Source organism: Anser cygnoides, chromosome 1 (assembly GCF_040182565.1).
Source record: "Anser cygnoides isolate HZ-2024a breed goose chromosome 1, Taihu_goose_T2T_genome, whole genome shotgun sequence".
Lineage (NCBI taxonomy): Eukaryota > Metazoa > Chordata > Aves > Anseriformes > Anatidae > Anser > Anser cygnoides.
The window spans coordinates 130,597,597-130,619,920 of NC_089873.1; the positions used below are offsets into that span (position 1 = coordinate 130,597,597).

At 40.2% G+C, this 22,324-nt stretch overlaps 1 protein-coding gene and 1 long non-coding RNA gene across 3 annotated transcripts; one reads left to right on the forward strand and one right to left on the reverse strand.

Annotated features, from left to right (window-relative positions):
- The first annotated feature begins 857 nt into the window (after positions 1-857).
- Positions 858-21,626, forward strand: CLTRN (collectrin, amino acid transport regulator). 2 transcript variants are annotated; one of them, XM_013183962.3, is made up of 6 exons: positions 872-1,040; positions 1,433-1,491; positions 6,260-6,345; positions 12,482-12,598; positions 15,355-15,549; positions 19,815-21,626. In XM_013183962.3, the coding sequence occupies exons 1-6, from the start codon at positions 974-976 to the stop codon at positions 19,969-19,971; spliced, it is 681 nt and encodes a 226-aa protein (XP_013039416.2). In that variant the 5' UTR covers positions 872-973; the 3' UTR covers positions 19,972-21,626. The 2 variants fall into 2 exon arrangements, with proteins under 2 accessions (XP_066837660.1, XP_013039416.2); XM_066981559.1 differs by lacking the exon at positions 12,482-12,598 and having other exon boundaries at positions 858-1,040.
- On the reverse strand, positions 6,611-21,700 carry LOC136786763 (uncharacterized). Its single transcript, XR_010826253.1, has 4 exons — positions 21,640-21,700; positions 14,279-14,360; positions 9,625-9,729; positions 6,611-8,288 (listed from the first exon to the last, which is right to left on the reverse strand). It is a non-coding gene; the product is annotated as an uncharacterized lncRNA (long non-coding RNA).
- Positions 21,701-22,324: the final 624 nt, after the last annotated feature.

Genomic DNA, 22,324 nt, shown 5'->3' on the forward strand with positions numbered 1-22,324 from the left:
TTCAGTCCCATGGTTACATAAAATATTTTCACTGGTAGCCATTCTTGTGAAGGTCTTTGGGTCTGCAGTCTCAAGACACATTTCTCAGTGCTAAAGGGCTGACTGAAAGTAATTTTGAAGAAATCTTCAATTTAGGAACTAACCATTAATCAGAATGGCTGCAGGGGGAATACAGCAGCAGAGTGCAATAAAATAATCCTGTCTTGCTGCCTAGATTGCAAAGGCTGTTCACCTCTCCGTGAGACATTTCAGTTGCTGAATTCATTCTCTGCATTTATTTCTTTGTTTGGCTAAGAGCATAGAGTACATCATTAACATATTTCCATACATGTGTGCGTGTGTGTATACACAGCGTCTTGTGCAAACAAAACTAGAATACATCTTTATTCGATATGCATACATGCTTCCCCATCAAGTCCTTCTATTGCACGTTCTCTCATTCCAGTTTCTACTGTAGCGACCCTCCAACAGCAAGAAAGTACTTCTCCGCCTTTATAACTTTTCTTAGTTCTAAGCAATGTTTCAGAAGTTGATTTTGTTGGCACAGCATCGCTGCAGGTGAACCTCACGCGCTGTGGGTAACAGCACAGCATCTGGCCACCAGAGCTGCAGTCTGGTCTGGCATTAGGTGTCTCAGACATCCTGTGTATATGTGTCTAAAATCACATGCGGGGAAAAAAAACCACTGTGTAATGCTTTGCATTATTCTGTACAGGAAGAAAGAAAATTAAAACCTTATAACAGCTTTTTTTTTTTTTTTTCCTTTTACTACAGATAAAGGTAGTAAATAACTAACAGAAGACAGTTGTTTCTAGTGCCCGTTTTAGCTAAAATAACGGGGGTTAATTATTAAACCTTTTACTTGGTTGCTCACTTGTGCTGCTGATGCTTTAATCCTGGGTCACAGAAAGTTTAAGAGTGCTTTACACCAGAGACTTACTTCTTTTTGCCTCAACTTTTCCACACTGAAAGGATGTTACAGGTTTTGCTGCTTACTTTCTCTGTAGTTACCGTTGCTCATGCTGAGCTCTGCAAGCCAGGTAAGTTTTGGAGCTGCTGCTTCCCACTCTTCCTCGGGGAAATTTAACTATGAGATTATGCCTACATAGCTGTCGGCTTCTTATGTTTTTTATTTTATCTGGTTGCATCTATGTTAAATATGGTTACTCTGAGCATTCACTTCTTTGCTGAGTTTGCAAATTAAGTACGGAAGTTGATCTTACCTATTTTAAAGAGGTCACGGTAAACCTGACTGAAAATCTATAAGGCTGATGCATTTATTCATGCTAGTAACTTCTGGTTCTCCTAACCAGGTAATCTGTTAGGGCAAATTTAGAAACCGTGATCTGTAAAATAATTAGAGAAGTAAATGATTTAAAATCCTATCTTGGTGACTGTCAATATATGTTTGCTTTTCTTCTCTTTGTGTCAGATGCACAGAATGCTTTCAAAGTACGCCTTAGTATCAAAACAGCTTTGGGAGATAATGCAGTAAGTAAAGTATCTTCACATATTCTTCCTAACTAAACATCTGCCAAAAAAGAACTAATACACACTGTAAAATTTCTGAAGGCAGCACAAGCAATTTGTTCTGAAGTGTTAATTGTAATAGCTTGCTCAAGTCATGGCATTTGGCTAGCCCACTCCTTAAAATGACATCCTGTAAGTGAAGTGTAAAGCTTGCCTTTTCATAAAGATAATTTTCTGTCAAAGTATTTTTTCCTTTTTCTATTCCTTTTTTTTTTCTTTTTCTATTTTTCTATTCCTTTTTCTTTTTCTGTTTTTCTTTTTCTCTTTTCCTTTTCCTTTTTCTTCTTTCTCTTTTTCGTGAAAAAAAAATCAACAACAAAAAAAAACAGTAGAGATGTTGCACTTCATGCATGAGAGATGCTGCATAAATCTAAGTCTGTATTTTGGGAAAAGCATTTCTTCCTGACAGTGCTAATTGTAAAGTCAAGCATGTCAGAGATTATAAGCAGGAAAAGATTGTTAGATCTTTATGAAATGGGATTTTATGTCAAGCTCTCAGACAACCATGATCTGTAGAGATCATTCAAGCATATCTCATCAATTCCCTACTAATGTAGGCTTTGGATAGTGCCCTTTCTTCTCTGCCTGTGGTGCACAGGTTAGTCTCATGAGGACTGAAATGCTTTGGCTTAATTCAGGTCCTTGGACTTAATGTATGAGTGCTGGTGTGAGCAATAATGGTCTGTAATATGCAAGAGTTTGGGAAATTAGGTGACTAAATGGTCCTTCCTGATCTAAAAAGCTATGAGATATGGCCGAATGCAATATTCATTTTCGGTTTTGAATGCTTACAGCAAATCTGCAGTGCTACAGGGCTCTGAATAAAATTAGATATGAAATGTCTTGGACAGTCACCTCCACTGGAAGTCTAATGTCTGATTGTTAGGAGCCCTGGGAAACAAAACACCACAAATTACATTCTAGAAGAGACTGGAGGTATGAGAATCTCCCTGTGACCTTAAAAGCCATTCTGAAACTACCCTGGACTATTAGGTAACTTTAACAGTAGCAGGGACCAATTCCACTGCGAACTTCATAAACCGGATACATTAAGAAGAAACGTTCAAGGTATATGCTAAAGTATTTGTCTGTGGAAATTGGTATTGAAGTCAATCCTCTTGGGTGAGAGACTAATTAAACAGTTGTGCAAACCTAGATTGTTTTAAAAATTAGTGAAGTAGTGCAATGCTGTCGTTGAAAATATGTCAAAATCATTATTGAAACACCTTGTGATAATAACTGCAAATATTTTGATTTAATCTTGGTTCAAAACATTAGGCTCAAAACGAGGAATAAAAACTGCAGCTCCCAGCAGTGCTCTTTATCAGTGTTTTTTAGTTCTGAAATTATAGTAAAATAAGCGAGATTTGTCTCACCATTTGTAATTTTTCTATTTTTCATCCCCAAAAAGGTATGATACAAACTATTAATCTTAAAGGTACTTTATATTACAAGAAAAAAACAGTAAGTGGGGAGTCTTTTATTGTTTAGTGCTGTTTGGTGTATTAATGTTGTTCTTGTCACAGTGGAGTGGAAATAGCAGCTAAGATATAGTAAGTATCTAGCTGTTTTCACGTTACTTGAAAACAGTGTCAGAGACAGAGACACTGCTGGCTAACTGTTGGGAGGAAACCTAAACAGAAGGAAGGTGATTTACGGACAGAGTCTCTCTGAGGATGGTGTTAACTTTATGAGTGGCTTCTGGAGTCACTGGTTGCTTCCTAGGCATGGAGTTAGAAAAGCCGTAGAGAGTTAGCTCAAAAGGGCCAGAGTCAACCAGAGTGAGCAGGTGTGATGTCCACAGAAAAGCCTGCGTAACTCTGTGTCACCTCTTAGTTCAACCAGTTCAAAAAGAGCTAGCGCATCAGGGGCTGCAGCCGGGTGGAACAAGGTGCACTTCCCTTCCGGCTCACGTGTTCAGGATGCTTCCACAGCAGAGGGTAAGGGGGAGAAAGGCTGCTGTACATGCAGTGTCTTGCCACCAAATGGGGCCCAGAAAGCATGTTCCGTTTGTGTGTAGCTATACTGAAGGCCCAAGGACCAGGTAATTAAAGTATAGAGCCACTCAGGAGGGAAGAGACCTTCAGTTGTCCCTCGTCCTCTGCTGCTCAAGGCCAAATCAACACTGCATTTGGATCAGGTTGCACAGGGCAAGTTTATAAGATTATAATTTTGTTCTACTAACATACATTTTGTCTTCCTTAGAGAACTACTATAGCATTTTACAATCTACACTCATCTTTTTTTTCTTTTCTTTTTTTTTTTTTCTTTTTTTCCCATTGTCTCAACAGCCTCCTCTTTCACTAGCAAGCAATAAAGACTGGCTTTGACAGTCAGCTGTGTCTGTACCATTTATTACCTTAAAGGCATTCTTGCCGCCCTCTTCCTCCTAATTAGGTTGCCTTCCCACCACGCATATTCCTGCAAGCAGTCATGTTCAGAGGTTCTTGTTCACATGGAGCCCACAGCCATCTTCGTCTCCTCTGCCTCCTGTCTCATCCCTGTTTTCCTGGGGCTTCTCACCCTTCTGCCCAGAAGGCACTCTGCAGCTCCCTCTCCTCACTAGAGCAGACCCCTGAGTGCTGCTTGGTTTTCTCTGCCAGTCTCCTCTCCCATTTCTCGCAGTTTATTCTGTCTGTCTTAAAGTGCTTACTCTTTCAGCTGGTACCCTTCTTGTTACTTTGTCTTCAAAAAGCTCTAGGCTACTGCATCATTATTTTTTTTCATCATGAAAACCATCTACTTCGTAATGATGCATTGTGCATGTATACATGTAGCGCACTAAACATAAACATATCAAGTACATATAGTATGTAGGACAGGTATTGCATTTGTGTCCATGTAAGCATGAAATGGAGTTTCATCATTATCCATTATCCATCTGAGGGAATTACCTCTACAGCTGGTTTAATCCACTGGATAACAAATGATCTTTTTCCGTCCTTTTGGACCTGCTCTCAAGGACTACAGATGGCACGCAGGGATTCAGTCAATAGTGCCACACACAAAAAAGAGGATGATCTGCCCTTTTACTGCTGCAAATTGTGCTCTGTGGTTTAAATACAGATGTCTTTAAAATTATGGTAAATAGTTTTATGGTTCTTATCTGTATTCCTTCCTCTACTACATTGTCTCTTTTTTTTTAATACTATAGCTGACATTACTGTTACATTTCCATCAGTGCAGTGGGCTCAAAATATGGGCTTTTAAATATTTTTATGCAAACAGTCCTCTTTTGTTTTCACTTTAATTCCCCGACTGGCATGCATTATCACAGTGGGTTTACACCTCCCTTCATTCACAAAGCAAGAGTGGTGAGTCAGAAACCTGATTCTCAGTGCTGCATCTGGCTTTTCATGCTGCTCAAGCTGTCTGTTGCTCAGCTTTGTTGTCCCCGTCCAACCGTATCTCAGCCCATTTCACCACTCGTCATTCGTTTAGGGATGATAAATATGATGAGTATGACTTTCTGCCCTTTAACTGTCTGCCTCCTTCCCTATTCAGGCTCCCAGTCCGCAGTATGTCAGAGCAAAATGAGGGATGGTGTCTGGAAGTTGGATTCCTCCTTTTTACAGAGAGGTTGCAGCTGCATGCATCCAAAATCAGAATTTAAAAAACAGAATTAAGATTTGGCATTTTCAGTGGTGTTCTGTCTGCTGTTTTTTGACGTGCATTGATGCTTTTTGAGTGTGTTATAAAGGCCCATGAAAAAGTAGGTCTAGGTTGTCAGCGGGATTAAGTATCCACTCCACTGTTTTTCTGTTTTGGATGATTACAGGGAGGATTTTTTTTAATGCTGAAAGTTAAAGATTAGATTTGTGTTCTGATTGACTGAGGAAAGCTGCCTCTAACCTCCACTAATATCATTCCAAGAAACTATGAATCTTTATAATCTGCTGAAAGGGGAAATTCAATCAGTATGCCTCAGTCACGTCTTTTGTTATAAAAATGTAATAGGTGCAGTTCTTGCTGGGCATTAGAATTGCACGTGGGAATGAAAGCCCAGGGGAACCTAGGGAAGCTTTCTCAGAAACCTGAAATTACGGAAGCTTGATTTTTCATCAAGACAAAAGAGAAAAGTTTTTGGAGACCGTTTTTACTTTTTATTGAAATAGTAACGGTGCTGTTTTCTTTCTTTTATCTCAAATGTGATGTAGTATTTTTCCCTGTAGCTGAGCCTATCTTCAGCTTGTAGTTGAGTCTATCTTCATGTTGTAAGAACAGCATGCAGCAAGAAGGCCACAATCTCTCTCTTTTTTTTTTTTTTCCTGGTGTCCTGGCATCCAGCTCCCACAGACTACCTTCAACATTAGCTTTTTTATTTTCTGGCAGAACCACTTGGTCTTTAAGAGTGAATTTAAACCTCCTTTAACATGGATGATCCAACAAAAGAGTCAAGGCAATTGGTGCAGATGTGTTGGGAGAATTCTGGTAATGTGCCTGGTCTTTGCCATGAGGTGCTTTACATTTCCAGTTTGGCCAGTTGCCAGAAACATTCCATTCATTCAGTTTTTGGAAAAGTTCATTTCACTTTGTATTGCATTTCGTGGTAGCCATTAGAAGTCATCTTTGCACACTAAATAAGAGGCAGGAATTTATTTTCATAGCACAACCAGTGAATTTATTCATATTCTTGATCAGTATAGCATTCCAAGTTCAGTGACTCTTTTCCCCCTCCGTACCGCAAGCACCGAAGCTGAAACTGATGATTTTCCATCTTCCTTTACAGTATGCCTGGGATGCAAATGAAGAGTACCTCTTCAAAGCAATGGTGGCTTTTACAATGAGAAGATATTCCACCAAAACTACGACTCAGTAAGCATCTACTCTGATTTGCCTTATACCTATTAACAGTGCTGCACCTAGTGGGCCATTCTCTGCTGTACTGACGTGTAGAAATCATTATATACAGCATCCAAAAGCAGACTGTTCCAGTGTATTTTTTTGACACCCACATACATGTTAAATATCACTCTCTCTGTCTTAAGCAGCGTGCAGTCCTTGGAGCAGTGTCCCCACTGATGTGGAGTGGCACAGCTGTCACTCTCAGTGGGGCCATGCCAATTTTCTCTAGCAGACTCTGGCAGTAAGACATGATACCTTCTGGAGGCCGTACTGGGAAGAGGTGAAGGGGCCCATCGGCAAGGTCAAGAAATGCGGTGTGGATCCTTGAATAAGCAGCTTTGGTGCACATTTACTCAGCGTGTAGCTTCAGCGCTGTGCTGAAGATGAGCTGAGCCAGAGAACTGGAAGGTGGATTGCTGTGCTGGTGCTCTCTCCCTAATATTACAGCTGCTGAATTACCTAGCATCAAGAATTTTCAGATGTTGCTGTTCAGACATAAATCAGCCATTAATTGGTTTTGGGATTAAATCTACCCTAAGGCATTGAATATTCTTCTCAGGCTTCTGATCATTGCTACTTATGAAATTAGATGCCAGATCAGACAGACCATTTAGCAGGCTGCATCTTCTGTGTGTGTGTTCTTCCCTTTCTTAAACAAGAAACCTTGTGAGTGCATTTCTATAGGCCTTTTTTTTTTTTTGTTTATTGTTTTTCAGTCTTAAAGGAAAGATTTATGGCTCTGGTATGCTAATGAGGATAAGGTTTTCAATTTACTTTCCAAAAAAAAACCTGCTTTAGGCCATCATTGCATCAGATGAAGCATAGTGCACAATTGCAAAGACATTAGTTATCTTTAGTCATATGATGACTATTGTGGTTGATGCACTTTCTCGTAAATAGAAGATGCGCTCCCCCTCCACGTCATGGGATTGTTTGGTTCCTTACTGTTTTATTCGTGTTCCTCAGAAGGTGCCTTATGTGAGCAAAGGAGCCATTACGCCGAGCTTAACAAAAACAGTCAAGTATGTTCCCACTGCACACAATGAACATGACGCTTACAAAAAATGAATTTAAGATTCAAGCTAATTAAAGGTGATTATGCAGGGCTTTTTCTCAGGTTTTCAAATAAGGAGAATTTTAATTCAGTCTCTGACCCATAAGGATTTGCTTCCATATATTTAGTTTAGTCCCAGGTCCCCTTTTTAAATTATTATTCTCTTCCTTCAAATCTGTGGTGCTTTCACATGGCAAAAAGCCTGTGTCAGACACCAGTGAACTTTATTCTCTTCAAGTACCGTGGCTGTCTGCAGACTCAACTAATATTAGAAAGTCTGGTATAGGAATGGGAAAAATCCAGTATGAAAGGACTTAAAATTTTAATGGAAGCTGTGTTTATCCGCTCTGAAAAACCACAGCATTTGTGCTCACTTAGCTCAATTTCCTACCAAGACAGCTTTTCATATGGACAAATATGATACTGGCAGTGTTACTCCAGTTTGGAGGTGGGCTTGCACACATCAACAATTTCCTGCTCTTCAGTTTGTCAAAGGAGATGTCAGTACAGTATTTACAAGCAGCTAGGTGTGGACATCTTTTCCTGTTTCTAAGACAGTACAGGACTTCCTCATGAGTGTAACTTGCTGGGGCAGAGGCAAGAACCCCACATAGTTACAAGTTAGGTAAGTGCCAGGCTGTACCCAACCTCGATCCCAAAGAGTCTCACTGAGCTTTAGACTGAGTGAAATCTTATACCTTTTGTCACAAAGCAGTTTTTTCTGCTACTTTGCATGTTAGGTAGAATTTTTAATCTACTAAGGGAACTTGTGGCAAATAAATTGCATTACACTATGGGCACATTTACAGGTAAATGCCAGCAGGTTTTCTTCATGAGATGTAAAAGATGATCAATTATTCTGCGATAAAAGAAGAAACAAGTTGCCAATGACTGCATTCTGGTAGCATCTAAATATACCCAAATTTTGCATCCAGTCAGTTAAACATTTTTGACAAAAGAAAATTTTATGAAAAATCCACTGCTCTTTTACAACCAAACACTGTTTCTGACAGAGTATAATTTCTGCACGGGGACATAACCAGAATGTGACACACCTCCCCTTTAACATCCCATTAATTTCTAAGCCACGACGCTGCAGCAGCAGCCACAGCTGACTCCCACATGAGACTGAACGTCATTAACTTCAGCAATCTGGATCAGGCCCCATATAATTTTCTGGTGGATCAGCATAACCATTGTTGCAGCCTGCCCATCATGTCTGAGATTCAAAGTCATCTTTTGTTAGGCTCTGAAGCTGGATTAAAGCCAGCCTGTGATGGCAAGCATTTGAATGTGCCGCTGGAAAGAGCAGCTGGTGCTGGTGCTGCTGCCCTCGTGTAACCACCAAGTGGTCCCACTCAGAGTGGAGAGGATGGCACATTGTATCTCAGTTTCTCTAAAGTTAATTTCTAAACTAAAATTTAATAAATCGTGGAGCTGTGTTTAATGTTTGAAAGGCTTGATAAATTGTCAAGGTTGTGTGAAACAGGAAAAAAACAACACAATCCATGGAATTACTCAGTAATTATTAATAGAGATAAAATAAAGGTTTAATGTTCAGTGGAGAAACACAAGTAATTTTTTTCTTGCTCTCTGTATAGCTTTTTGATTAATTCTCAATACATACATTCATGAATTACATAAGCCAACCTTTGATCTGCCAGTGTTAGAAGATGATTGTCCACAGCCTGTGTTAGCAATCCTGCTTTCCCTAATCTGTCACTCATTTGAAATAATATGCATTTATTTTTGGCCTGACACTGGTTAATCTTTAGAGTAGAAAGAATGTGATCACATTTACCTACGTTCAAATGAAAGGATCTACTTTTGGTACATCTTCCCCCAATTTCTATATAAGGAAGATAGAGTTTTCCTAACAAACTAATCAGAAAACATTCATCAACATTATTTGTCCTCCTAAGACAGGCATTTTTGATACTAAAAAATATTCTGACCACTTAGAACAACAAAATAAACTTGTAGAGATAGCCAGATACAGACACTTGGGACTCAGGGCCCATGCTTCTCCCACTAGTTTACAGCCACTGTAGGCACCCAGCACCCATTGAGTCTCTGATGGATCTTCTTATCCCTAAGTAATACTCTAAATCTCCATAAGGAGATTCGAACACTTCAGCATGCTGCAAATCAAACCTATGTGCAAATAGCAATGGAAAAAAAAAAAAAAGGCATACCTGCTGCAAGGGAATGGTCACATTGGTGCTTGTTGAACTAGTCCATTTTGGTGTTTATGCAATCCTCTTTGACCTTCTTGTGAACAGTGTTATTCTTTTTGGAGCCTGAAAGGATTTGCATCATTCAGATTCCGCTGATGAAAAGCAGCAGTGAAACTGGGTTTTAGATGCTGATAATCAGGCAAGGATTTTAGACACAACAGGGGGCATTGAGGAGGCAAAATTTCCGTAACTCAGCATGAGTCTTGCTGCCCAGCTGATTCAGTGCTGTTCCATCCAGAGATGGAGACACTGCCCCCAGCGATGTCTGACTGCCCTATCTCCTGCTGAAAGCCTTGGCAACGTAGGGAAGACCCCAGCATGAAGAGTCCATTTGAGTCTCTGAGGCTGTAGAGAATGCCAGGGTGTTCTGCCAGTCTTTGCCCACCAAACGTGTCTTTCTGTTGGGGGAATGAGCTTTGCCCACACATCACATTTTGAGAACATTTGTAGAGCAATATGAACTCAGATTTTCTGCCCGGACCAGTTTATGAGTGCACCACAGAAATTCCGGTTTTAAGAACTGCAGCAGCGTGAAGATTTAGGTCCTACTGTTATAAATTCTCCTGAAGGAAAACTTCCTCCACAGATACATTTTTAGGTATTCTGTGAAGTCAGCAAGAGTTTGTCATCCACCAGCCAAAAGTAGACACTTTTTTCCCCCCTCCTGTAATTTTTGTGCTTTGCTTTTATTTTGAGTGGAATAAATCTACTTTCATCTTCTGACTGTTGCCAGCAAACTGATGTGAATATCTTTTAAAATCCCAGAGGATGGCTTTCCTCTTTTATCCAAGAAAATTCTCTGTATTTGCAAAATTGACATTGTTCCTGAGAGGTAAAAGTGGGTATTTCAGCTCTGCAAAATCATTGCTTTCCACTTTATTGCATGTCTCTGTGGAATATATACCTTCTCTGTAAAATTAAAGGTTGCCCTACCCAAACACTCTGGCACCTGAACCAAAAAAGCACCCACCACCCAAAAAAGCTTTTAGCAATAAGTATTTCTATAAAATATCCAAAGTAAACTGTTGTGAACAAGCCAATGCTTGCTTTAACAGTCTTTTTTTTTTTTTAATTATTTTTTTTTTCTTTTTCTGGCTGGAGACTATGCACTTAAGGGCAGCATTTGTTACCTTACAATCTTTCCTACTTTGTGCTTTCTGCTCCTCAGACCATTGCTGAAGTCTTGTTAGCAGTCATTTAATTAAGTTTGTAATTAGCCAGAAGATGGCACTACAAAACAGAGCTCTGTGGCAGGTCATTGCTTGCAGTGGGGGATTTGTCACCCTGGGAAATTGCAGAAGCTGGAAAGAAAATGTTAAAATTTGCATTTTGATGATGGACACTCCAAACCTTGAAAGCAGTGATAATAATGGGCATCAGTGTAGTTAATTAAGAGAGAGGCTGCATTCGTCTTTGCTGGCCCACAGCACGGTCTCCTTCTCCGGAACAGCAGGTAGCATTTGAAGTCCAGTTGTCCCAAGTGGGGTCCAACAAGACGGGGTCAGGGCAGCTTTGTTATGCTTGTGGCCAGGCAGACCTTATGCAAAGGTGAACCAAGGCTGGGCTGCTCCCTGGCAATAAAAGTAGTCCTAACTCTTGCTCGTGGGCTTTTGGAATATCTGCTCACTGCTTGGGCATGACCAGGAAAGCTGAATCCTGAGCCAAAGGGTTATTTATTAATGATACAGAATGTTTTGTTGTTGTTGTTGTTTTCTATTTTTCTCTCTCCAGCTCTCTGTCTTTCAAGTTTTTGGATGTACTTCTATGATGCATATCATATTCCTTGCCATGCTGTAATAAATGCTACATTTACAGCAATTGCTGTATATTGCACGTGTGTTTGGCTGGTTTCTCAGTTGTGTGAATAAAATAGGAACAGATAGAAGAACATGAGGGCACCATCTATTCTCAGTCCCTATGTTATACATGTATTAGCCTTCAATTCTTTATTTTTAATACTCATGATGATATCATTCTGCGAGGTATTTCTAATTATAGTTCATTTAATACACTTACTAGTACCAGTGGTAGATTACAAATTCATAAGGTTCTGAAAAAAGGGCATTTTAAAGACATTTCACCCACTTTTTACATAGTATGCCGTGAGAAGCTGCATGCCTATAGCCTTCCACTATTAACTTCACATAAAACCAAGTAATCTTCTTTTGAAACAGATGAAGTAAATATGCCATAGCACATCCTAGAGGGCATAGATCAGTCCCAGCATGATGTTTATATTCAGCCTTTTGCCTCCACTCTGTGCTTGACAGTGCAGAAAGATGTTAAAAAGAATAACACCAATTTCTTTACTCTTTCCTCCCTGTTGACCTCCTCTCCTCTCTCCTGAAAGTGTACCCTGTAGAGGGACTGCACACACTTGAAGATTGTATGGGGAATCGCCCATGTCTGGCTCCTGTAGCACTGGCTGTCACAAATAAAATTCTTATTTCATCAATGTGTTTATGTCATTATATGGCTTTATTTTCATAGCCCAGATGATTAAGATACAAATATTTATTTTTCTGTTTTATTACACTAAATGTGTGTCCAAGACCAGACAGGTTTGTAGTAGATTCAGAAATTCATTTGTAGGTTCAACTTTGGTTTCAATAAGCTTACATATTTTCTATCATATCAGGAAATAGGAAATGCCGTGGGTGGTGTTTCTTCCTTGGGCATTAACCGTTACATTTTTTAGAAGATTATTCCCCCTTAGATGACAGCAGTATTTTAGGAAAATCTGAAATATTTCAATAATTAATCCCATGTTTCTTTAATTTTTTTTTATTATTATTATTTTTTTAACCATCTGTAGAATTTCCAATGTGCTGCTCTGCAATGTGACGGATCGGGTGTCATTTTGGTTTGTGGTCACGGATTCTTCCAAAAATACAACAACTGTTCCAGGAAGCGAGGTAGAGGCAGCCATCAGGTACAGTCACTGCTTCTGCAGCCTCTCCTTTCTTGCTGACTGAGGATGCTTTCTCTCTCGGGGCCATGAATAAGCACTCTGCCTCTTTAAGGACGAAATAATGGAAGTAGTTAAAACACCAAGGGGTCAGTACTCTTTCAGGCGTGTAAGATTAGCAGGATTTTTAACAGGCCCACAGAATTCAAAGCATGTGAACCTTGGGATTATAACTGTGGAAGGAGTCTCTCTTAATGCTGGAGCTTTGGATGAAAGCTAGACCCCTTCCCAGAGCCCAGACTGTAATTTCGTATCCCGTGCATGGCAGAAGCACTGCTGGCATCCGGCTGCTACATTTGTGAGAAAGCCTTCTTCCTCAGATGACAGAATTCCATCCTTTTTGTGAGGGATTTATATCATTTCAGGCTCATTGCATGTCATATGTCCATCTGCACGCACCAGGACTAGTGACCACAGGCTCCCTTTAGGTTCTCATCAAGTACATTTTTTCAGGCTTCCTGTAGAAGTCAATGTTCACATGAGAAGAGCTCATGTGAGCTATTCATGAGAAGAGCTGGCTGTGTCCCAGCTTGGCTTAAATAACCTTGTACTCACATTATTCTCATTTCAGCTCTTTTTGGAATGCTAGTTGCTACAGTAGTTGAGCATTACTTGTACAAATACCGTGTGGTACAAATCAGTTCACTTTCTACTCAATATCACATTCTGTAGCCAATAAAAGCAAGAGCGTGGAGTTGAAGAGGGAAAAACCTGACTTCAATGGTCTATTAAAGCTACGAAAGGGGTTTATGGGGATGACTCCCACAGGCAGCATAACTCACATATCTTTCTCAAGCACTGAGTGGAAAACAGACCTCTTTGTTTTTAGACATTCTGTACTTTGTCTTGAAAATTCACGTTATCTCTATGGAGGTGTAATGCCTAATTCCTGATGAATGAGTATGCGTTCTTTTGGAAAGATTAACTTTTAAGCTTATGAGTAGATTAAACTGTTTCCTACAGAGACACCAAACAATAGTTTCATAGCATTAGTGGAGGAAGCAGATTATTTATTCACTGAAGCTCTCTAAGAGTGCTGGAATGCAGATTTTTTTTTTTTTCCGTTTCATTTCTGTTATTCTTTGAATCATTCAGTAGCATAAGCTGATTTACTTAAGTCTTTTATATGCCCTCTTTGCAGGAGAAATTGGATACTATTATAGCATGTTTGTTTTTTTAACTGCTGTCTCTCACCCAAAAAACAATATGCTATTTTTAAAAAGTTGTAATTCCTACCTAACACAGAAACAAGAATTAAAGTGTTCTATAAAGCTTCTTACTTGAAAATTCAATTGCTTCTGATTGCAGGCTTCCATCCTAAACCATTATTCTAATTCTTTGTATAGTACTGCATCATGTAAGAATGCTACCGAGGACCAGGATTTTATTGTATGAGGTTCTCCAGAACCTAAGAACAAAGAGCAAGGCAAACCTTCTCAGAGCTCTGTATGGTTCCCAAGATCTTGCACAAATATACATGGATATATAACACAATAAGCACCTGTAGTTACCCGCATGTCTTTCAGCACATAAGTCTGTAACTCCAGCCATTAGAGGAGGGAGAACAACGCTTACTTTAGCTGCTCACAATGAACCATTTATATCAATAAGGGTGAAAATCTCTTTAAATCACAGGTGGCTTACCATATAATGAGTCTTATAATATGCCATGGCTTTCAGTCCTCTCCAGGAATGCTAGCTTTCCGTTAAGGGTAAGAACTTCCTGCTTAAGAGATAGTCAACACGATGATTTCCAAGAAGAGTAATTTTCAAAATTTTACCTTTGTTTCCCATATATCTTATGGGAAATATTACTTAGGAAATACTTGCTCTATGGTAAATTAATTTAATTGTATGAAAGAAAGAGATGATGTGAATGATACAACTGCAATCAAAATCTCTGAACACCAATATGTTTAATAAATTTTCTCAAAATTTTCAAATGTTTTGCAAAAGCTAGTGAAAGATACTGCTAAATACTTTTGAGACTGCTTAGATTCAGATCCATAAATTACTGCAAATGCTCAAAAGTAATGAATGTGAGTGAAGATATCCATTCAAGGGTAGCAGTTGTACTATTCATTTGAAAAAGTGTGTTTCTCATAATAGAAAACATGTGCAAAGTACAAATTCATTTAGATACATCCTACAGGGAAGAAAGGTATATTGGCAATGGGTGTGGATTCTTCTGGACCAAATAATAACTAGTGCCTCGTGGATCTAAGAGAATCTACAGCAGCAAGAGCAGATGTACATGCCTATAACATGTAAGATAGTTCAGTTTATGGAACCAAGGGGCACTGATAAGAAAATCGTCTGAGCATTGCAGAGTGGCACCACCAGTCCCACGCTATCCTTGAATGTCTCATGAACAAGACAACAGAGCCACCATTTTAGATTGCTAAATCTTCAGCATGTGGTCCAAACCAGAAACAATTAATAATACTGTACTTCAAGTCTCATCTGTATTTTCCAATTTTTCAGATAAATAAATAAGGAAGTCTGGTATTCAAAACCCTGTAAGCATGTGGGTATCTATGGATTACTGACAGGATCTATGCTAAAGTGAAGGTCTGTGTAATCCTACCAACATCATGCTGGATCAAATTCAACCCTGACAGGCTTGCAGCACACACATGAAAATATTTTTTTTTTCTTCTATCCTTTTTATTTATAAAATACCTTTTTAAAGAGCTGTGATGCTTTTTGTTTTTATGAAGGATGAACCGGAACAGAATCAACAATGCCTTCCTACTGAGTGACAAAACGCTGCAGTTCCTGAAGATATCCTCCACTTTAGCACCTCCTGTTGAGCCCTCCACACCTGTCTGGCTTATAGTATTTGGTGTTGTTCTTTGTCTCATTGTGGCTGCAATTGTTTTCCTCGTTGTTGCAGGGATTCAACAGCGCAAGAAGTAAGCAGCTTAGCTTTTCTTCTAACTACATACTGGCAAATTAAGTTAGCTGGGTTGGTTGTGCTTTTCAAATCTGCCTCAGAGAAATTACGGCTGTGTCCTTGCTCCATCCATAGGTAAAGGTAGCCTTTGTGTCCTTTTCTGAGGGTAGGGTTTAAATTTTTTTAACTGTGAACTAAATGCCTTAGTAATGCTGGGGTATGGGAAACAAGGAGGATAACAGCCTGATCCTGGAGGTCATCTAAGTAGAGACAATAGCTTTACACAGACTTTTGTTGTCATTTTTCTCAAGATTTAGCGTGCTGTAGGTGAATCTCCTCTCACAGAGTAGCCAAATAGCTACCAAGGGAGAGAAGCCTGCCAGCGACTATGCCCCCTCCAAGGCCATAGTGTCAAAAACTGACAAGGGTAGAAAAAGCGCTGCCGCAATTTGAGAAGCCTAAGCAGAGGACACAGTAATGGTTAAGGTATGGCTGAAGAAGGCCTGCCCGATGAGATGGTGCCTCATCTCACCTTCTGTTCACATCCTGATGAGTCTGAGCAACCTAGCCCTTCACAGGTTCATGACCACATCTCACCAGCCTAGGTGCCAGCTCTTTGGCAGTAGGGTAAGAGAGAGAGATACTCCCTTTGTCACTCATTTTCTGCCCTGTGGCAGCAGTGGTGAAACAGAGAAGATTATTCATGCTTTCCTAGTGTGAGCGGGGTGAAGTGGGTCAGAGATTAGTTGAGGTTTTGATCCCACCATCGCTGTTGGCTCAGAGCTGGGCATGAGGAATGGAAATTTCTCATCTGAGCTGAGATCCTGCCATGGAAGTAAGAAATAGTTGAGCTTCTACCATGACATAGGCTGCCATGAAGGTTAGGTTAATGTAAAGTTCTGACATAAGCAAGAGGATCATACTGGAACAGGAGATGAGCTGAAAAAAGGTAAATTGTTTTGACAACTAGATGATATTAAAGTTATTGAATGTATGGTGGACTATATCCCCAGATATATCAGGGCAATGGATTCACATGTGAAAAGCAGTATGTTGCAGAGATTTTTCCTTTCTGCCTCCTTATCACCTCAAAAAGCGATGTTAAAAGACCTCAGAAGAACAGCACATTTTGTGAGGGATAAGTGGTTTTCATAGACAGATGGGTAGTCTGAATCCCTTCGGTTTTATTGTGCATTCAGAAAAGTTGCATGAATTTGTGACCCCCCCCCCCCCCCCCCCCCCTTTCTGTTATCAAAAAGCAAAATTCAACAAACAGTATTTTGAGTTAGGGCAGACACTTTGAGATCATGTATAGTTTAAACCTTGTCACAGCCTTCCATAACCTTCAGGTTACTTTATCCCCTGAACCTAGGCAACCTCATCTGTAAAACTGGAGGACTGTTGGTTCCTGAAGCCCATACTTACCCTCAGTGTATCTGTGTAGTATCATGGCTCTGTGAATCTATAAAACACCTAGCTCAAAGGGGGTCACTGAACATTTCAGATGAGTGTAATATAAATAAATTGTGCTAAATAGCCATGATTTTTCTAGCTAAAATAATCCTTTGTACTTTATATCAGGCTAAAAGACAACATTTTTCCCTCCTGTTTACAGAATAGCTCAGCTGAGCTTGAACAGTTCTGTTAGGCGCCTTTTCACTCCCTCCTCTGTTTCCCTACCTTGTCTTTATGCATAGCCTTTCCTGAGAGCAGAGTTATCCATGATTGAATTCTAAGCCTCCTTTCAACTCAATGGCATCTGCAGGCAGAGCTGAGGGAGTGAGAGAGTAAAACAAGTATGTATTTGTTCTGTCTACTGTTGGAAAGACTGGAGAGGTAAAATGGATGGTCTGAGCTATTTGGCTTCTTGATAGAAGAGCCAGACATTAGAGAAGAGAATTTCAAAAGTGCTCATCTCTTCTTCAGGCACTGAAGTATGTGATAAGTCATGAAAAGACTTCAGCAAAACCAGTAATGAGTTTTCCTGGAAGCCTGACCAGAGCTGACACAGTGACAGCTATGTTGCCTAGTAAGCTATGTTGGAAATCTGGCCCCAAGGACAGTGTTGACTTCTCATAAACCTGGCATTTTGTCTTTACTGGCCTTTAAAGTACCAGTTAAATGCCTTAATTCAAATAAGCACAAAAGGGAGTGCTTCAGCCTGCTCACACACAGGTTATCAAGGAAGCACATGACTGGCCTCTAATGAAGCTTCCTTAATGAGTTAGACTCACGTGTCATTTTTTGAACTGGAAGATTTTCTTAATTAGGTTTTCACTGTGCATCACTGCCAACATGTAAAAATCCAAGCCACAGCTGCCTGCAGTTTGCAATCATTAGCAGAGCTCCATGTGACTGTAGCCATTTACTTTACAGTGAACTGGATCAGACACGTTATCTTGCAACTTCTGTTGTTTGTTATGTTTGTTCTCCTGTCATCACAGCAGTATGACACCTCTCTCTCTACTAGTATAGATTTGGTGTCTACCCAGGGCAGGACCCCACTTTGGGTCAGACCCAAAGTGGTCAGGCAGTTGGACTTGATGGTCTTTGTAGGTCTCTTCCAACTGAACTATTCTGCTCCTATTCTATTCTGTTCTATTCTGTTCTATTCTGTTCTATTCTATTCTATTCTATTCTATTCTGTTCTGTTCTGTTCTGTTCTGTTCTGTTCTGTTCTGTTCTACTCTACTCTACTCTACTCTACTCTACTCTACTCTACCCTACCCTATTCATCCTTTACTGTGTATGATGTGTTAGACTGAAGGACAGCCCTACCTCCAAAATCCCATCTTCAGCAAAGACCAAAAACATTTGCCTTGGGAAGGGTAAGGACAGAGTGAGCACACAAATGCTTCCCTCTGTTACTCACCCAGCACCTGTTTTGCAGCTGGGGGCCTTCCTGCGATGGATTTGATCTTCATGTCCTGAGTAACCCACAATGTTTTATCTTCCCTTGACTTGCTGAGTCTCTCCTTGGACTAAGAAGTTCTTAGCTTCTCTGAATTACTATGGCAACAAGTTACACGCCTCTTCTATTCCTCTCTTTTCTTTTGAATGTGCACCTTAGTAACCATCATTCTTTATGTTCTGTGCCCACACTTTTTGAATTAAAGAACTCTCATCCCTGTAAGAGCAGGTAAGTCAGTCAGAGGTCAGAGGCTTCCAGTACTATCCCCACATTTATTTTTAGCAATCTTGTAATGCCAACAATCTCCCAAAGGCCAATAACATTTTATTATTCTTAATATCACTATTATTCGAAATTATACTGAGTCAGGCTGCTATGATTGTCCTGAGTCAGATTGTTACAGTATGTGTTGTGGGATAGGAAGAAGCGGTGGAGCCGACCTTTGAGTTTCTTATCCTCCGAAACTGCTGATGCTGCAGGCTGTAAAGTACAGCAGGTTTTTCAACTATGAACTAGTAGATTCCAAGGTCAGAATAAATCTGGAATTGAAGGAACACTGTGACATGTTGACTGATACTTCTCTATTATATCTTTTTTTTTTTTTTAAGATAATTTTATTTAACTATTTTAATATGGTTGTCATGAGAACTGTAGCCAGGAAAGTGAAACCCATGAAATTGTTTAGTCTAAAAGACAGAAGTATAAAAAGATACTAGGTTGGAAGAGTGCCTAACTTCTGGAGAAGTTTGTCAAGGAGTCTGAAGGCACTCAAGTCTCCACCAGCAGAGGCTTCAGTCAGAAGCTGATCTGTTTCTTAAAATTTTAATTTATCCACATCATTGGGTGAAATCTATGACATGTACAACAGGGCCAGACTAGATGTGTAGTGCAGTCCTTCCTGACTTCAAGCAAAAAACAGATTCAGAGTTTTTTTTTTTCTATTTTTCTCTTGCACCAGCTTTTACTCCTGCAACCTCCAGTCTTTTTACAGAACAATTGCCCAAGTGATACGTATAACATATTTAAAATGCATTTACCCTAGGTTTTCTGATTCCCAGTCCTGACCTTGAACCACTAAACCAAAGTTTCCAGAACCAGGAAGGGAAGGCCTCCCCTCTTCAGTGGTATATTTACAGCAGCAAAGAGGCTGTGCAGGTAGCTGCCTGCTTTCGCACGTAAAGGTGGTTGTGAGCTAATACAGCTAAAGTTGATGTAAGAGCAAATGATGCTGGGGAGCCTTTGCGCCAGACGATGCCTTTCAGTACGTAACCTACAATGACCTTCTAACTAAATGTGCTATTTTCTGTCTGTGAAAGCTTGGTGGAGTGCTGCAGGTCAATAGAATAAGACAATTTTCTCTTCCTTGTTTTTAGAAAGAATAAAGAGTCAACAGAGAGAGAAAATTTAGAAGAGAAAGGCGAAGTAACAATAACAATAGAAAATGGGATTCCTTGCGAAACACTGGATTTAAAAGCAGGTCACATTAACGGAGTCTTTTCAGCAGATGATGAACGGTTCACGTCCTTATGAAATGCTGCCATTGCTATCTGGCGCTCTTTTGAAAGACTCCCGTGCCTACCTTATCTCGTCACTACTCCTGAATGTCAAACATGAAGACAAGAAAAATGTCCTTTCACTTAATTTCCCTCGAGAGAACCTTTTGCTGATAACAGATACACAGGAACCTCCATTACAAAGCTTTTGTTCATGAGCGAAGCAAATGAGAAGACCTGAAATGATATCCATTAATGATTTCTAAAAGATGTGTGGCAAAACAGGGTTGAAATCTGCGTTATGTCAAGTGTTTAATTTTTAATGATTATTTAAGTGTGTCTGTTAGTTGTTTTTCCCTAATGTAAATGTGAAACTACATTATTCTTGAATGTCACGGGGGAAATCATCTATCATTGTCAATGCTTGCTGGGCTTTCTTTTAAGCCATATGCAAAAGTTTCTCTGTAAGCTGACTTCTGTTTGCTCATCCACAGTATGCTTTTGGATTGAATAGTGATCAGTGCATGAAAGTTTAAGTTTATTGGGGACAAAAAAGTAAGCTTTCACAGCCTCCATAAGAGCAGGTTAAAAAGTGGTGGGGTCAACTATAGCATTAGGACTAGCAAAGATCTGGTACTAAACAGGTTTTTCACTTTACAAAGTCACAGATTACATGACCTGGAAATTAAAAGTTGCAAAAGTTTAAACTTTGTTGAACTTAAAAGTTGGAAGAAAGGGGAGATTTTCCAAACTTGTAGACTGCGCTTAGTGGTCCAGCTCTCATTAAATTTATGAAGGCATGTTGCAGTTTATGAAAATTCTTTACGCTTTTTAATAATAAAACTAGAGCAGATTTCCAAGGGACGTAGTGAACCCAGGGTCAGCTGAACACTTCATGTGGTAGCTGGGTAGCTTTTGAAAAGGTCCAGCACCTGTAACAGCGGCTACTGGTCTTCATGCGTCCTACCCAGATGATAATGTGTAGGCTGTGGTAAGTCAACAGAGAGCATTAGGACCTGGATTTCCTATGTGGCTGGAAGCTGAGGGCACCAAATACCAGCCCTTAAATTGCATTGCTGGATTACTTTGACATCAGTCATGCACGCAGAATAGGCTATCTGTGCCCTAAGCCTGTTCCCATTGAAACCAGTAATAAATTTCTTACTGATTTCAGAAGTATTAGGCCTGAGTGAAGGAGAGTTGTCTGTGTGGGTAACTGCACACAGAATGGAAAGGTGTTAAGAAAAATATGGTATCTGCAGTCACCAAACAGCTGCCCACAACACTACAGGTAGGATCTGACCATCTCATTTTCAGTGTAAAGTTTGGAGGCAATATTAGAAAGCCCACTTATTTATTCAGGTTACTCTGTGCATCTGGATCCTTCACCCACAGGAACAGGGTAAAACTGGGTAAAAGCTCCTCGTAAAGGACCCTCCAATGTCCTGAAGGGTGAGAAGGTTTTTCATCTCCCACGGTTCAAATTCTTTGGCATTTTGGCTGTATCATCTTTGTTTGTCCATTTGACCTGTCTCTGGCTCTTGGGAACGGGGTGAGCAGAACGGGAGGAATGGGGAGGAGATCGGGGAAACTGCGAGCCGAAGGGAGGAGGCTGAGAGGGTGGAACTCAAAGCTGGGAGAGGGAGGGAGAGAGGAGGGCAAAATGTGAAATAAAACTATGGAGCCCACAGATCAATTGCCTCACCTGGTCTCCTTTCTGATTGTTGTCTTCAGTGTCCTGATAGCGGGCCCCTCTGGACGAGGACCGTGACTTCCCTGTGTCCCAGAGGGTGTGCTGCTCACTCCTCAGTTATTAATGGTAACATCTCAGTGCTTCAAATTACTGTCAACAACATGGAGATGTATTTCTCACAGGAATGCCAAAGGTTAAGCTTACCGGTGTTTGAGATCATTTGGAGGGAAGATACAGAGTACGGTATTATTATTGCTTCCTCAGTCATTGCTCCAAGGTCTTTCACTCAGGCGGAGTTTTATGTAGGTAATTCAGATCACATCATTTCTAAACCTTCGCACTTTTCACATTCTTTGTATGACAGATAGCTAGGCTGCAGCCTGACCACAATGGATGGCTGTAACTGCAGCACCTCTGCAAGAGCCTCTGAAAGATTTCAGTAAGAAGAGCTTAGTGGTGCAAGAGCAACCTCAAGCTACCGTTTAAAAATTACTGTTATCCTGTGCTGTGCTATACGGGACTGGAATAAAATTCACTCGGTATGAAGAAGGGCCCGACTGAAGGTTTGATTCAGCCCATGGCACTAGCCAGCAATTGGAAAATAGATTGAAAGCCTCTGAACAAAATACCAAGTGGTGTAGGCTGACTCTGGTGGTACACATTTAATCACTGACTTCCTCCTGGCTCACCTCTTAGG

Coding starts and splice junctions, on each gene's coding strand:
- CLTRN (XM_013183962.3), top strand. CDS start 974: ATGTTACAGGTTTTGCTGCTTACTTTCTCTGTAGTTACCGTTGCTCAT. Junction 6,346..12,481: donor TCCACCAAAACTACGACTCA/GTAAGCATCTAC, acceptor AACCATCTGTAG/AATTTCCAATGTGCTGCTCT. Junction 15,550..19,814: donor GGGATTCAACAGCGCAAGAA/GTAAGCAGCTTA, acceptor CCTTGTTTTTAG/AAAGAATAAAGAGTCAACAG.